General features: G+C 51.0%; 2 protein-coding genes across 2 annotated transcripts; both read right to left on the reverse strand.

The window, feature by feature from the left end:
• Positions 1-653: 653 nt before the first annotated feature.
• Positions 654-3,428, reverse strand: CIAO2B (cytosolic iron-sulfur assembly component 2B). Its single transcript, XM_070760637.1, has 5 exons — positions 3,169-3,428; positions 3,000-3,079; positions 2,793-2,918; positions 1,823-1,868; positions 654-1,302 (listed from the first exon to the last, which is right to left on the reverse strand). The coding sequence occupies exons 1-5, from the start codon at positions 3,311-3,313 to the stop codon at positions 1,205-1,207; spliced, it is 495 nt and encodes a 164-aa protein (XP_070616738.1). The 5' UTR covers positions 3,314-3,428; the 3' UTR covers positions 654-1,204.
• A 2,443-nt stretch (positions 3,429-5,871) lies between these two features.
• Positions 5,872-14,306, reverse strand: SLC38A7 (solute carrier family 38 member 7). The gene is given in 13 exon segments (XM_070760623.1): positions 5,872-6,286; positions 6,372-6,426; positions 7,092-7,291; positions 7,366-7,513; positions 7,607-7,721; positions 9,253-9,297; positions 9,299-9,311; positions 9,742-9,840; positions 10,076-10,220; positions 10,547-10,694; positions 10,696-10,746; positions 12,455-12,800; positions 14,176-14,306. Coding segments are annotated over 12 exon segments (1,362 nt in total). The 5' UTR covers positions 12,695-12,800; positions 14,176-14,306; the 3' UTR covers positions 5,872-6,183.
• Positions 14,307-15,834: the final 1,528 nt, after the last annotated feature.

Raw genomic sequence — 15,834 nt, forward strand, 5'->3', positions numbered from 1 at the left:
TATTTTGTTGTTGAAATCTCAAAGTAAGCTATACCTGCCTCTAGGCCTTTTGCTTTTTTCTCTTGACCTTTTGTTTCAGGTTCTTCAGTTAGTTTACATTTTGTAGAGCTGGAACAGAATGCAGATGAAAGGCTGAGTTGTTCCAGACCCCAGGAAGGAACAATGGGGTCCCCAGAGGGAGGGGGAGGGAGGCATGCTGCAAAGAGCAACAGGAAGCCACTGGAACCCTCTGGGGAAGCAAGTGAACAGAGGAGAAGGCGGAAGGAGCTGATCCTGAGGACAAAGGAGGCTGAAGCGAGCGCTGGATGTGCAGATGAAGAAGACTAGAAGAAAGAATGGTGGATGCTTTAGCACATTGTGAGATTCAGACTATTGTGCAAAGCTGCACCAGATTTCCTTTGCCAGAGCATGTTATATACTGGCTGCGTTTTACAAAGTGCTGTGTGAATTTGGCCACAGGGTGACTGAATTCGTAATGCTAAGGAGCAGTTTTCAGCACTTTCCCCCCACTTCTGCTCCATGCTCAGATTTATTGGGCCACAAATTTGGGCACGCCAGCATTTAGGGCTGGCAACAGCAGGGCGTTTAGCAGACTCTAGATTGGCCTGCCAGACCCAAAAGGCTGACAACAAGCCTTGTGAATAAGAAACATATTCAAGCCACTTTAAACCTTTAATTTGGTAACAGGCTAGATTGTATGATGAATAGTTGAGGGAGATACGCATGTCTAACCTATCAAACATAATGATTAGGGGGAGATGATATCTGTCCTCTGGTACTTGAGGGGCTCTCTCAGAGAAGAGGGGCTTTCCAAAGCACCTGAAGGCAGGACAAGTAGTAATAGGTGGAACCTTGTTAAAGGGAGATCAAATCTAGGAGGAATTTACTGACAGTGAGAACAATTAATGGAATAGCTTGTCTCTAGGGGTTTTGGGGGTTCTATCACTGGAGGTTTTCAGAAATAGACCTATTTGACTAGGAAGGTATAAATCATCTGTTGATTATTACAAGCACCTTCCTCTATTCAAATAGAATATCTCAGAACCACATTTATCGGCAACTCTTGAAAAAATTTAAATGGCCCTTTGCTAAGGAACTACATGTATTATTCCAACTTAGACAGAGGACAAGTAAAATAACTTTTTTCACCAAGAAGCCGGCCTCCACCAGACCTTGAAGATGTTCTCAGAGACACACAGAGACACTAAGATCGTCCCGACAAGCACTGGTTCACCACCTGGAGCAAGTGCATGTTCTCTAAGGCGGCCGCTACCCTCTCTTTGTCAGCAAGTTGCTTGTTTACTGTGGAAAAGCAGTCCAGATATAGTTTTAGTTAGATTGTTGCCCAGCTAAGAGACAACCGGCAAACACGCAGTTTATGAGCTCCCCATTTCCCCCCAAACCCAGCAAAATTATGTTTACCAACTGATATTTATTAACATATGAACAGTATAAATGCATGCATTTTGCCTCAGAGACTCAAATATGACACTTATTTTTGCAAAAAACAAACAGAAGATACAATATGAAGGTAAGATACAAATGAAAGCAGATTCATATTAAAGTGTTTAAGATAATTAAATGGGCATTTCTAAAGAACCAATAATGTGAAACCTCTCTTGGAAAGGAATCTGCCCTGTTAGCAGAGTGTGTGTGGGGGGGGGGGGGGGTGGCTGTAGGCAAAAAAGGGACTTTTTAAAAATGGGCAGTAAAAGCATCTGAATCCTTTCTGAAGCACCTTTTCTACTTTGCATCTGAGTTACTGAACACCCTCAACACAACCTTTTCAAAATGTGTACTGAACATGAAGCAAAAACATTACCTGCATACTCAGAAGCATGTGTCCCAGGTGTTATGTGGACATCCACCTGAAAAGGAGACAGCAGTTCAAGTTACTCAGAGTGATGATTATACCAACTTTGGGTCTTGAAATGTCTGCAAGAAACAACCAAGGCCAGAGAACACCAAAGAATCCCTCACTCAGTTTGCATAGCCCCCTGAAAGGGATGCAGCAACCCTTTCATTGCAATAACTCCCTTTGTTTTAATTTTCAGGGGGAATTTATTTTTTATTTTTTTAAGGTAATCTACTACCCAGAGCTCAACTTCATTCAGTTCTCCTTAGATGAGGTGGGGTGGGAGGCAGAAGAAAGGGCTAGAGAAAATATGGTCACCCAGAAAGTAATGCACCACATTTTTTTCTCAGCCTACAGTAATGCACCACATTTTTTTCTCAGCCCTCTTCAGGTTCTAAAGATTTCCCTGGAGCTGGAAGAGGGTAAAAATGCCCCCCCTTCCAGGCTCTCTGGAAGCCAAAACACCCTCCCAAAACCTCTGTGTGGTCCAAAAATTAGCTGGCCAGCATATACATGAACGTTGCAGCTGAGCTAGGGCAATGGCTCACATACCATAGGTTTGCCATCACTGAGTTACTACATGCTGTTTTCTTCTTTTGCTGGATGATCATAGATCACCAGAAGATCCTGCACTGAGCTTTCAGATCCCTTCAACTGCCTTAGTCTACCAATAAAAAGAGCAATCCTGAGAGGCTCATGGTAGCTGCCGGAGAAAAAAGTATCTGATCTCTTACTAAACTCTTAAGTTCAAAACGTTGATTTAGAGTTCGGCAGCAAACACAAGGTAGGCAAACTCTGGCAGGCAGCACACCTGACCTTTTGGACTCTCAGCAAGCAGCTGGCTATCCAAAGGAGCCCCGCCAGAGGGACCCAGAAGGCAAAATCTCTGGGGTTGGGGAGAACAGAACCCCCAATGCCCCCTTCCCGCCGCTCTCACCTTGAACCTCTCCGGGAGGGACCGAATCAGCTTCACTTTGATGGAGAGGCCGATGAGGGTGGCCATGCTGCAGTGCGGGATGGTGGGCGTGAACTCCACCGAGACGGCGCTCTCCGGGTCGCTGACCTGCGAGGGGGGCACAGGGAGCTCAGAGGCGGCGCCGGTGTGTGTGCAGCCGCAGGCCCCTCATGCGCTCGGCCACCGCACCTGCACGCGCAGCTGCTCCACCACGTTCAGCTCCTCCAGGGTCAGCGGGTGCTCGGGGTCGTGGATGCCGCGGATGAGATGTGCGCCGTCAAGGAAGGCTGGACGCGACGGGGGGCCCACCCCCACAACCGCCGTCCCTCCCGTCTCTCCCCTCCCGGCCAAAGGATATCGAAGATCTCGCGGTCGTCGATGGCGTCGGGCAGCCCTTCATCCTGCTCGCGCGCTGTGACGAGCCGCTCGCTCTGCCGCCGGTAGACCAGGGGATTGGCGTTCTCCAAACCGCCGCCGACGCCCCCACCAAGCGAGCCCACCATGGTGACTGCAGGCCGGGGACCGATAATGGAAGGCCCGGCTGCGATGCGGCCTACTTCCGGCGTAGGCGATCTCCCTATGAGGCTTCCGGGCGAAGCCAGAAGACGTCATCTCCCGGCGCCGGCGCAGTATTTTTTCCGTGAGCATCGGCCCGCTCCTCCGGAAGTGAAGGATTGATGAGAGAAGGGAAGCAGAAAGCACCGTGCGTTTCGCTGGGTTGGGAGGAAACTGAGCCCCCGTGGTTGGGTTCCGCGATGGAGCTGCCCGTGGAATGTCCCTTTAAGGCGCGTACCTCGCGGCGCCCCCGTGGCGGCCCGCCGTGGTCCGAGGCTTTCCCCAAGTCTACGTTTCAGGGCTTTATTTCTCCTGTTGGGTCCCGCCGAGGCTGGGGCTGAGGGTCTTTCCGGAAGAGTCCCATCCGGTCCCAAGGAAGTTGCTGCAGAGCGGCGGGTCTTGCGGGGCCTCTTTTCCGGCCTCGCCTTTTCGCGAGTCTGAATGAAAACTCCACAAGGGCCGCGGACCGGGTTCTCCTCTTCCCCCATCAGCCCCCGGAGGCGGCGGGAGCGGGAGGCCAACCCTCCTGAAGCCGCTTTGGGGGAAGGCGGAGCGAGAGGCGGCCCTCGGACCGGCCTCTTCCGCAGCCTTCTGACTCCGTTAATCTCTCTGTACCAGCCCCTAAACCCGTCATAAGGAAACCCAGAACCCCTCCGTTCTCCCCCCCCAAACCGCCCTCCGGGGAGGCCTCCCTTTTTCTCATACAAGCCCCTCCGAGGAAGTCAAGGACCCGCGGAGCCTTGTCTGCTACCACGAGGTCAGGTTAGCTGCCTGCTTTTCTGGATCTGGTCCTTATCCTGCTTTGTTTGCCACAACCTAAAATGGGACACGCTTTTTACACAATTGCAGAATCCCTAGGGTCATATGATCGCAATTCACATGCTTGGTGAGTCACATTTATGATGGTCGCAGAATCCTGGGGTCACGTGTTCCCCTTTTACAGTCTTCTGACAATCAGTGGGGAAGCCAGATTAATTTAACAATTAGGTTACTAATTTAGCAACTGCAGTGATTCACCTAACAATGGTGGCAAGATAATAAAATGGCAAAGTTCACTTAATGAACGTCTCCCTCAAGGACTGAAATTTTGGGCTCAATTGTGGTGATGTCGATGCCTTTGGAATACAGTGCGGGCTGCACCAGAAAAGGGCTATTTATCTCCTCGGGCGGATGGAGGTGTTGCTGGGAATGTTTCCTGTGCTTTTTCTGGTCCCAGTTCCTACCTCGCTGTGGATTAACAGTGTTTGGGGTTGAATTGTGCCTTGAAAACTCTGGACTTTTTTCCTGGCTTGTGAACTGTACAAAGCTCAGGGACAGACTACTTACAGGACCATCTTTTGCCACATACCTCCCAGAGACCTATAAGAGGACAGTGGGCCTCCTCCATGTCCTTGTCCATACTGCTTCCACCCTACTGGCCTTCCATAAGGCCACGAAGACCTGGTTTTGCTGGCAGGCCTGGGGGCCATAAACCAACAACCATCATGGCCAAATCGTATGAATGATATGTATGCATGTTGTTGTGACTTTCATGGGTTTTTAAATGAGGGTTTTATTATTATAGATTTTATATTCATCTTTTTTATTGTATTGTATTTATATTGTTTATTGTAAGCCGCCCTGAGTCCTTTGAGATTGGGTGGCATAGAAGTCGAATTAAATAAACAAACAAACTTGTGTGTCGTTTTAGGTTGGCCTGGTGGAGTTACTTTGCTTGAGAAACTTTCAAGTGCTCTGTAGACTATTTGGCTATTGCTCTGTAGACTAATGCCAGTCTGCTCGTGGTTGGACTTAATTGGCAGGGTCCTGGGTTTGGGTGAATGGAATTGCTGGGGAATATTAACAAAATCACTAAGAGTTGTGTGTGTGATTGAGCAGAGCGGCACAAGGTGCTGGACTTGGGGACAGACCCCTTGTTTCCACTCCCCATAAAGCTATACCATGCCCATTCAAGCTGAAAAATCCCAGAAATGTAATTTGGGCAAAGCTCCAGGTTACCAACATCCAGGCCATAAAAGGGGGTGCAATAAACTTTGGACCGGTTTGCACCAGCCTTGATAGCACAAGTTATCTTTTTCTCCTGCAGGAACAAATGATTTCTGTCGAAGAGCCAGGCCTATGGGATCTGTCACTAACTGGGGTCCCTGCTCAGAGGCTTCAGCTGCAGAAGCAAATGAGGAGAGGAGTACCCTGCCCCCCCCCCCCCAAGCCACACACAACCTTTTACTCAAAGCAGAAACATTCTGGATAGAAACGGAGTCAGGGGAAGGGGGAAAAGGTTATGAATCTGTGAATCCAAATAAATTCCAAATCTCTGGCTAGAAAAAAATATGCATTTCAATCAAGGTTTTCTCTCTCTCTTCCCCACCTCCTGTTTTGCCGGATTCAGTTTCAGATACAAAAAGCAAAAGCAGCTTAACGTGAGGAAGGATCCATTTCCCCACCAAAATTGCTCACAGGCTGACTTGCAAGCCACCCTTCCTTCCCATATTTGGTATCACAACAATTACAATCAAATACATTCACTTTATTCCATCCTTGGTCCAAACAGAGCTCCTTGCTGAGCTTGTCGTCCTCAGCTGCTGAAGTCCACAGGAACTTTGGGGGGGGGGGTTGAGAGGGGAGGGAAGGGCAAGAGGTGACGGCCAGCAGCCCTCCTCTCCACGGCAACTGGAAGCCAGAGAAGGGAGCTGACCAGAAAAACAAAAGGAGAGACTTGTGTTTTCTCAATGCCGAGGTGTCCCTCAAATGGGTTCCAATTTGGCTACTTAAAAGTCCACAGGGGACCGTCTAGATCCAATGAAACAGAGTAGGTGGATCACTTCCTGAGATCCATGGAGATGGCATTAGCCGTTGTCTGTCCAAAGATGAAAGCACCAAGGACCACCATGAATATCCCATAGCCGACCACCATCCACCAGCTAAGGTGAGGAGACAAAAACAGAGTCAGGCCAGCAAGGAGGAAAGCAGGGAGGGGACGATGGGTCAAAGCCAAGCACCTCTCACCTCACTCCTCCAACTCCCTGAACTTCAGAAAGCTTGGTGTGGATCAGACAGAGGCCTGGCAAGGGAAAAAAACAGAGCAGCCTATCAACAGTCTTGCAATGGCCCCAGAGACCGAGTCCACTCCATCCCTGGGAGAACGAGCTGAGGAGCATTTTTCCATTCGTGCTCCATGACTTCCTGCTGCCCAGGGTGAGTCCCTTAGGCAGGCAGGCGTCCACTCCCTTCAGGGCAGCCCCAGGGGAGGATTCCTGATTCCGTCCCTACTGGTGCGATGTGCGCGTAGCTCCAGGTGACCAGCGTGCAGGTCCTCTCGTGAGATTTTGCTTTCTGTGCACGCGCAGAAGCAAATCTCGCTGGGATGAACGAGCCCACCTGCCGGTCGGAGCTACATGTGCATTGCCGTTTTGACTACTGGCGCGCAGAGTGGCCCATACCAGTACTGGTCTGTCCTGGGCAGCTGCCACGCAGCCACCCAAGGCAAGACGGGGATTCCCATCCTGTCCCCAGAGCATCAGAAAACACCTGCCTGTCCTCTTCCGGCCCCTCCCTGGCCTCGCCTTCTGCTCCAGGGAACCTGAGGTGGCTCTCCAGGGCAGCCATGAGTGCCTTTCAAGGCCAGACTTCAGTTGACCTGGACCAGCAGGCCATGCAAGCCCTGGGACGGAGAAGACCCAAAGAGGGCCCACCTTCCTCCCACCCGCCAGGAGACCTTTGCCCTACCTGGGAAGACAAAGATAAAGCAGGCGGCCAGGCCCCCGATGACCGAGATGACTCTGCCGATGTCCGGAATGAACAAGGCCAAGAGGAGGGTGAGAAGGAACCAGCAGAAGGTCTGCAAGAGGCGTCGGCATCTCTCCCGCCTCACGTCTTCATCCACGCTTTCCCCTTTGTAGCGCAACCAGAGGCCTTCCAGGACAGCTCTAGGAGGAGGAACCCGGGAGGGTCAGCAGATGCCCCTTCCCCTGACCCCCAGCCGGCCGGCCGGCCTGTTCACCTGCCACAGAAGTGTAAGATGGGGTAAGACGTGAGGACCGAGAGGATGATGAAGGCCCGAGCGAAGGCGACTGGGATGTCATCCGAGGGGTAGGAGAGCAGCACATCCTGCTGCACGCTCTCCCCGAAGGTCAGGAAGCCACAGACCCCTAGCGGAGACAAAACGGCGTCCGTCAGGGCCTTGGCCAACCCAGAAGCCCCTGAACAGAGCGAGCGGCTGGGGGTGAGGAACCGCTCCCTACCTGTGCCCATGTAGACAAAGAGGGCGATGACCATGGCTGCGGTCACGACGACTCCCCAGGACCGCACCTGCGGGCACTTCATGCTGTTGAAGATGGGCACACTGCTGACGTGGCACTGCAAAAGGGGAGGGGAAAGGTTTAGGGGTGGTCCTGGAGGGGGGGCAGCAAAGCTGCTTTGGGGCAACAGAGGCCAGGCCCCCAACCAGAACTCGGAAGTCTTCTGCACCTTTGTCCATTTGGGCGGAAATTATGGTAATTGAAGAAGATGTCCACTGCAACACCTAAATCAGAGGTCTTCAAACTTGGCAACTTTTAAGACTTGTGGACTTCACAACTCCCAGCTGGCTGGAGAATTCTGGGAGTTGAAGTCCACAAGTCTTAACGTTGCCCAGTTTGGAGACCCCTGACCGAAATTCACAACTAGGAATCCAGGATTCGTGGGAAAAACATCCTCCTTCACCAAACGATGGGGCAGCAGCTGAGAATAATTTTAACTGCCATCGCCCCCCTTTTTAACGTAGCCTGACCGCTGTTCCTTGCCAGCGTCAAATGTGAATCTCCTTGAAACCTCCACATTTCATGGCAGCCTTTTCCACTGTCGCTGGGGAACTTTCTCAGTGGGAGACCCGATGCTGTCGCTTGGGCTGTTCTTCCTCCAGATCCACCAAGGGAAACCCTAGAAGCCGAAAGCTGACCTTGGAGCTCCTCCCTGACTTTTAGGCAAGCTCAGGCAGACACGCGTGGGAAGCAAAACAGGCCGTGTCCTCTGAGAGCTTGACAGGAGAATTCAGGCACCAAAGACGGAGGGAGCTACTCAAGGGAAGGCTCTGCTGTTTCCTGACACGGGCTGGGCTGGGTGGATGTGTGCCCAGAGAAGGGCCAGGATCAGATCTGACATAGCAGAGGCATTGCCCCCCTTGACCTGCCCCCTGGTTCCTATATGGAGAGAGAACTAGCTACCAAAGAATCTCTCTCTTAAATCCTTCTGCAATCCTGAAATCTTGGTTTTCGAAGGCATTTCTGAGTACTTGTCAATGCCGAGAACTAATGATTTGAATTTATTACTTTATGGTGGACGCTTGTTTTGAATTGTGCTGATAACAGGGAACTTTGGGCAGCTTTGGGCCTGACATTCCTATGATTTCATTGCTGTTTTCAGCACATTTCTTTGCAAACAGACAAGTATACACAGTGAGTCATAATTTGCTTTCGAGTGGTCATTGGGGATTAATTACTGCTAATTAACCTGGCCGGACAGAACAATTTGCAATCTTGGGAAGGAAAAAAGAATCCAATCCAATTGGAAGGACGAAGGAAAAGCCACTCCAGTTATCTGTGCAACTGACCAACCCAGAACCCATTTCAGCCAGCCTTTCTTTGAGATACAGGAAACACACAGTGGAGCTAAAAGGTGCCTCAAGACCCTGAGTAGCAGGCAACGCACCCCCCCCCCCAGCAAGTATCTTATGAAGGGTGGGGGGTCCTTCAAACCACCAGCAGGAGCTGGGAGGGGACCAGCTCAGTAACTGAGAGGGATGAAGCTCCCCCATCCAGAGTTCTCAAGGATACAAAAGGTTTCTGCCCTGTGGTGGCAAAGACTCTCTTGGCAAAGCCCAGGACAGACAGCAGAGCTGCTTGAACATTACCTGGAAACCAAAGCAGATGGTGGGCATGGCGTTGAAGACAGACACCCCAAGAAGAAGGGCTGCAGGGAGGAAGAGTAGTTGCATTAGCTACGGCTGGACCCTCCCCATCACAAGGGCCTCACCAGAAGGGGAGTGCGGGTGTCCCAGCCAAGCCCCCCTCCCAAACTGAGGTTCCCCTCTGCTCTGAATGAAACAACGCTGCCAATCTGCCCAGGCCCGGACCACGGGAGGAGGCCCCCTTTCCAGGCGGAATAGCAGCTGCAGCTCGGGTAAGAGGAGAGCCGGTCACTGCTGCTAACCGAGCAACGAAGGGGGTTTCCTGGCCAATCCCAACAATGCACTATAATTGACAGTCATTTTCCTTCTGCTTTTGTTGTGCAATATGGAGACTGAGGGGGCCAGAAAATGGGGGTGGGGAGGTCCTGCCTTTATTTTTATCCCAGCCCTCAACAGTCTCTGCCTCTCTGGACACAGCCAGCATTCACCTACCTGGCTGTGATTTCCTCCGGGGAGATCCCTTGATCAGGCCAAAAATACTTTATAATGACGACAACTGTGACGTACCAGGTACCGATCACACTCAAGCAGCTAAAAGAGAGAAAAATGTATGGATGTAGTGATCAACATTTCATACATACTTTATTTCATACATTTTAAAAAATGATCTCTTTCCCTCTCATCTTTTTTTTTCTCTCATCTGTCTTTTTTCCCTCTATCCCCTTCTCTCCCATTTTCCTTTCTCTAGGTGTCTCTGTGTGGGTTGGCCCTTTGAGGGACATGGACACCAGCAGCATCCCCCTTGCTCCCCCCAACCAGCAGGTACCTGGCATATTTCTGGAAGCCAATTTCTTTGGGGATGGACAGTGGAAGGATGAAGAGAATGGCCGTGAGGCTGATGGTCCATTTGCGATCCGTGAACCAGCAGCTCCTCCCTTCTCCGGCACAGCTCTTGATCAGCACTGGAATGACTTCCGGAAACACAGAAAGAGACAGTTGGCACCCACGGGCCCAATCCACCAAACCAGGATGAGTCTGCCAAGAAAAGGGCTTGTGCCAGCACCGGGGGACTGCAGGATGGCAAAGCTCCCTTGGAGACCCTGTGGACAGATTCTCCTTGTGGAGGATGAGAGGTGCTGAGGAGGAGGTCACCGGCCTCAGGGGGGATGGGTGAAAAATGGGGGGTCGGCCTGCTGGAAGTTCAAAGTGGGGCTGCCCCCCAAAAAAGACATCAGCCAAGATGGGGCCTGGGAGAAGTCTCGGGAAGGCACCCCACGGCATCCTCTGCCCTACTCACTCTTGTCCTGCTGATCCCCGATGATAATGAGGAAGGCAATGCAGGTGCCAAAGGTATAGACCACGATGGCCACCTCACACAGCACGCCCAGGACCCGGCCACAAACAGCCCACACCACTTCCTGGTAGGTGCGTTCGTTACTGGCCTGGGGAGCAATAGGCCAGGATGACCAGTCCCCCAATAATGAAGAGCAGCAGGCCCTGCAAAGGAGGCAAATGAGGGCTGCGTTAGCTGGGAGGCAGGGGCACCCAGGCAGAACCACCATTGCAAGACACACAAACACACAGCCATAGTGGCACAGGGATTAGAACGCAGTACTTAGAAACATAGAAATATAGAAGATTGACGGCAAAAAAGACCTCGTGGTCCATCTAGTCTGCCCTTATACTATTTCCTGTATTTTATCTTAGGATGGATATATGTTTATCCCAGGCATGTTTAAATTCAGTTATTGTGGATTTACCAACCACATCTGCTGGAAGTTTGTTCCAAGCATCAACTACTCTTTCAGCAAAATAATATTTTCTCACGTTGCTTCTGATCTTTCCCTCAACTGACCTCAGATTGTGCCCCCTTGTTCTTGTGTTCACTTTCCTATTAAAAACACTTCTCTCCGGAACCTTATTTAACTCTTTAACATATTTAAATGTTTTGATCATGTCCCCCTTTCCCTTCTGTCCTCCAGACTATGCAGATTCAGTTCATGAAGTCTTTCCTGATATGTTTTATGCTTAAGACCTTTCACCATTTTTGTAGCCCATCTTTGGACCCGTTCAATTTTTATCCATGTTTTATTTGTAGGTGAGGTCTCCAAAACTGAGCACAGTATTGTATTCCAAATGTGATCTCACCAGCGCTCTATACAGCGGGATCACAATCTCCCTCTTCCTGCTTGTTATATCTCTAGCTATGCAGCCAAGCATCCTACTTGCTTTTCCTACTGCCCGACCACACTGCTCACCCATTTTGAGACTGTCAGAAATCACTATCCCTAAATCCTTCTGAAGTTTTTGCTAACACAGAACTGCCAATACTATACTCAAATTGAGGATTCCTTTTCCCCAAGTGCATTATTTTACATTTGGAAACATTCAGGCTATTTCTTGCTGACTGCTGGCAGTGTGAATCTCAGCAGGCTCAAGGTTGACTCAGCCTTCCATCCTTCCGGAGGGGTAAAATGAGAACCCAGATTGTTGAGGGAAATTTTGCTGACTCTGTCATCCGCTTAGAGAGGTCTGGCAAGCACTGGGAAGTGGTATATAACTCTAAGTGTTATTGCTATTGGGGGGGGGGGGGGCAGGCAAACACGGTGGTGCAATGGTTAGAGTGTAGTACTACAAGCTGCTACTGCTGATCACTGGCTGCCAGCAGTTTGGCAGATCGAATCTCAGTAGGCTCAAGATTGACTCATCCTTCCGTCCTTCCAAGGTGGGTCAAATGAGGACCCAGATTGTTGGGGGCAAGAGGCTGACTCTCTGTAAACTGCTTAGGGAGGGCTGGAAAGCATTGGGAAGGGATATATAAATCTAAATGCTATTGCTAACCCACAGAGCACAGCTGTTTGAGACCCCAAAGAGCGTTCATGGAGGGAACTGGCCCTTGCCCTTCTGGTGCTGGAGCCTGGCTTAGCACTCAAACAGGCCATAAGCCCTGCCCGGCAATGGGAGGCAGTGGAAGGCCCTGGGCCAGCATCTGCTCTTTGGGGCGGTCCCAGAGGAGGTTTGCTCTGCTCCCCAGGTTTGGCCATTGGAGGGCAGCCCGCATGGTCAATGGTTGCTGAGCCACAGAGGACAAAGGCAGGGGTGGTCCAACCAGAGCCCCGTCCCCAAGGGCATCTCTCTCTCCCAAAGAGCCCAACCCGTAACACCCGCTCTGGGCCAGCAGCACCCGAGAAGGACCCCTCCTCACCAACTGCATAGCGATTCCAGCTGCCACCCCGCCAGCCATCTGGAAGGCCGCCGGGAAGTTGAGCAGGCCTGCGCCGAGTGCGGCGTTCACGACAATGAAGACGGCGCCCAGCATGGAAGTAGTGGCGGGCCGGGGCTCCTCGGCGCTGGGGCTCTGGAGCAGCCGGGCCCGCTCACCCGCGTCTGCGCTCCACTCCCAGTCGCCATAGTCCCTGTTGATGCCCACGTGGCTCTGAGTCATCTTCTCCAGGCGGCCGAGACCCTCCGGCTGAGCTTAGGAACCCAGGCCCACATGCCTTGGGAGGAAAGGGGTGGTGGTGGTGTCCTAAAGGGCAGCAACAGCACTTCTGAGGGGAAAAAATGGGCATCATCCGCCTGCCCTCTGCACCCCCTCAGATATCCTGCCTGCTGCTCCCCAATAACAAAATAACAACAATAAAATAACAATAACAAAAGACTTAAGTGCCAAAGCCCACTGTAACAACATAGCCAAGAAGGCTTCAAGAGTTGTAAACCTAATCCTACGTAGCTTCTGCTCTGGCAATCTCACACTACTCACCAGAGCTTACAAAACTTTTGCCAGACCCATCCTTGATTACAGCTCATCTGTTTGGAACCCATATCGCACCTCAGACATTAACACCCTTGAAAATGTCCAAAGATACTTCACCAGAAGAGCCCTTCACTCCTCCACTCGAAACAGAACACCCTACGAGACTAGACTTTCAATACTGGGTCTAGAAAGCTTAAAACTAAGACGCCTTAAACATGATCTAAGTATTGCCCACAAAATCATATACTGCAACGCCCTGCCTGTCGGCAACTATTTCAGCTTCAACCACAACAACACAAGAGCTCACAACAGATTTAAACTTAATATTAACCACTCCAAACTTGACTGTAAAAAATACAACTTCAGTAACCGAGTTGTCGAAGTGTGGAACTCATTATCAGACTCCATAGTGTCATCCCCAAACCCCCAACACTTTACCCTTAGACTATCCACGGTTGACCTCTCCAGATTCCTAAGAGGTCAGTAAGGGGCATGCATAAGTGCACTAGAGCAGTGTTTCCCAACTTTGGCAACTTGACGATATATAGACTGGCTGGGGAATTCTGGGAGTTGAAGTCCAGATATCTTCAAGTTGCCAAGGTTGGGAAACACTGCACTAGAGTGCCTTCTGTCCCCTGTCCTATTGCTCTCCTATATCCCCTATACCTTTCTTCTTTCCTATATTTCTTCTATTCTTTCAATGATATACTTTATTCCTATTTCTTCTCTCCTCTTCTTAGATATATTTTTCTATGAGTATATCCTCTAAAACTTTCATTATATATTTACTATATGTATACCCAATATAAGTCTCAGTGTGTAATGGAGAAAATCAATCAATAAATAAATAAAACTGCCCCCCCCCCCAATCAGCTGCCAGGCCTTTACAGCAGGCAGGGACCTTGCAGGTAGCAGAAGGGCAGGACGGGGCCCACCGCAGGCCCAGCCAAGCCCCCCCCCACCACCAGGCCAAACAGCCGGGCGGGAGACCCCCCACCCCATCCCAGCCGCCTCCTCGAGCCTGGCATCGCCTCAGAGCCCCGCCGGCGAAGCTCTCGGGACAGGCCCGCACCCGGCCGCTCAGCAGCGGCATTGTCGCCGGGCATTGTCGCGAGGCCGCCTTCCCACAGCCGGACTTTGCCCGCCCCCGCCCGCCCGCCGCTTCTCACCGCGCCCGCCGCAGCCTCGAGGGAGACGAACCACACCGACGCGGCTCCTTCCCGAGTCTGCACACGCCTCTGGACCTCACCCCCTCGGCCGCCGTGCCTGGACCGCCCAGACTGGGGCCGAGGCCGGGACCCGCCCCGGGGCCGCCCCAAGCGCCTCCCCGCCCGTCCCCGGCTCCCAGACGCGACCCCCGCCCGGGGCAGGCCGGGAAGAGGAGACCGCCGCCTGGGGGTTGCCTTGGCCTGTCCTATAGTCTCCTATATCTCCTATATCTCCTCTACTATATCTCTATAAGCTTCATTGTATATTATTGTGTATTGGACAAAATAAATAAATAAATAAATAAATAAATAATAAAACTTGAAGATATTTGGACTTCAACTCCCAGAATTCCCCAGCCAGCAAGTTGAAGTACAGATATCCTCAAGTGGCCAAGGTTGGGAAACACTGGCCTAGATGACCTCTGCGAGGCCTGACCGCACCCCTCCTGTTTCTGACCCCCCCCCTTAGGCAGAGACGCACCCTGGGGGAGGCAGCGATAGGCTCGTCGGTTGCGCAGAGGTGGGCGAGTGGGGCAAGGGATTCAAGCCAGAAACCTTGCAGTTGCCAGAGGGCTCCAGAGTCAGCGGGCACCCAGAGGACACTAGTCGGGCCCCTTTAAAGCATCCCAGCTCAGGCCAGGAAGGGGCGATGCAGCTGAAGCTTCCCAGGTGGAGCCTCTTTTTCCTTGGGGTCCACGAGGAATGTCGCTTCCCTACCGACCCCCATGACCCTCCTCCCCGTCCCTGTGCTGTGTGGTCTGAAGGGAGCGACCAAGGGGGTCCCATAAAGAACCCCAAACAGACACCAAGAGGCGAAGCCCTACATGGCATCGGACCAGAATACCTTTGGGACTGCCTGCTGCCACACGAATCCCAGCGACCGATTAGGTCCCACAGAGTTGGCCTTCTCCGGGTCCCGTCGAAAAAACAATGTCATCTGGCGGGACCCAGGGGAAGAGCCTTCTCTGTGGCAGCCCCAGCCCTCTGGAACCAACTCCCCCCAGAGATTAGGACTGCCCCCACCCTCCTTGCCTTTCATAAACTCTTGAAAACCCACCTATGTCACCACGCATGGGGAAATTGATATACCCTCAGGTATTATGATTTAAGTATGGTCTATTTGGGCTGTATGATTGTTTTTTATTACAGTATAAGAGTTTTTAAAACTGTTTTAATATTGGATTTGTATATGATGTTTTGCTTATTGTGAGCCGCTCCAAGTCCTCGGAGAGGGGCGGCATACAAATCTAATATATAAATAAATAAGGCGGGAGTCCGATTAAACCCTGCAGTGGCACAATCCAAGTTAAGACAAGCGATGGAAGCTAGAGAGGGGTGAATAGAAAACGCAATCCCTTGTGACTAAGTAGTAATAAGAGGGATTGGCGAAATAAACAAAAGATTACAATGAATGTGCGCTTGCTAATCTAACAACTATCATTAAAATATTTTATTTGCATTAAAATGTATGACATGCAGAATGTGGTGATTGACATCACATTTGAAATCTTGAATAACTAAACAATTATAAATTGAATAAACGAACAATGCAAGATTTTAATTTAATGTATTAGAATTATATACTGCTCAAAAAAAAATAAAGGGAACACTCAAAGAACA

Source organism: Erythrolamprus reginae, chromosome 9 (assembly GCF_031021105.1).
Source record: "Erythrolamprus reginae isolate rEryReg1 chromosome 9, rEryReg1.hap1, whole genome shotgun sequence".
In the NCBI taxonomy this organism is placed as follows: Eukaryota; Metazoa; Chordata; class Lepidosauria; order Squamata; family Dipsadidae; genus Erythrolamprus; species Erythrolamprus reginae.

Bases quoted from the DNA above. Each gene is read 5' to 3' on its own strand.
- CIAO2B (XM_070760637.1), bottom strand. From the start codon at position 3,313: ATGGTGGGCTCGCTTGGTGGGGGCGTCGGCGGCGGTTTGGAGAACGCC. The intron at 2,919-2,999 runs GTGCGGTGGCCG...CCCCCCTCGCAG, and splicing joins TGGAGCAGCTGCGCGTGCAG to GTCAGCGACCCGGAGAGCGC. The intron at 1,303-1,822 runs GTAATGTTTTTG...GCTTTTCCACAG, and splicing joins ACATGCTTCTGAGTATGCAG to TAAACAAGCAACTTGCTGAC.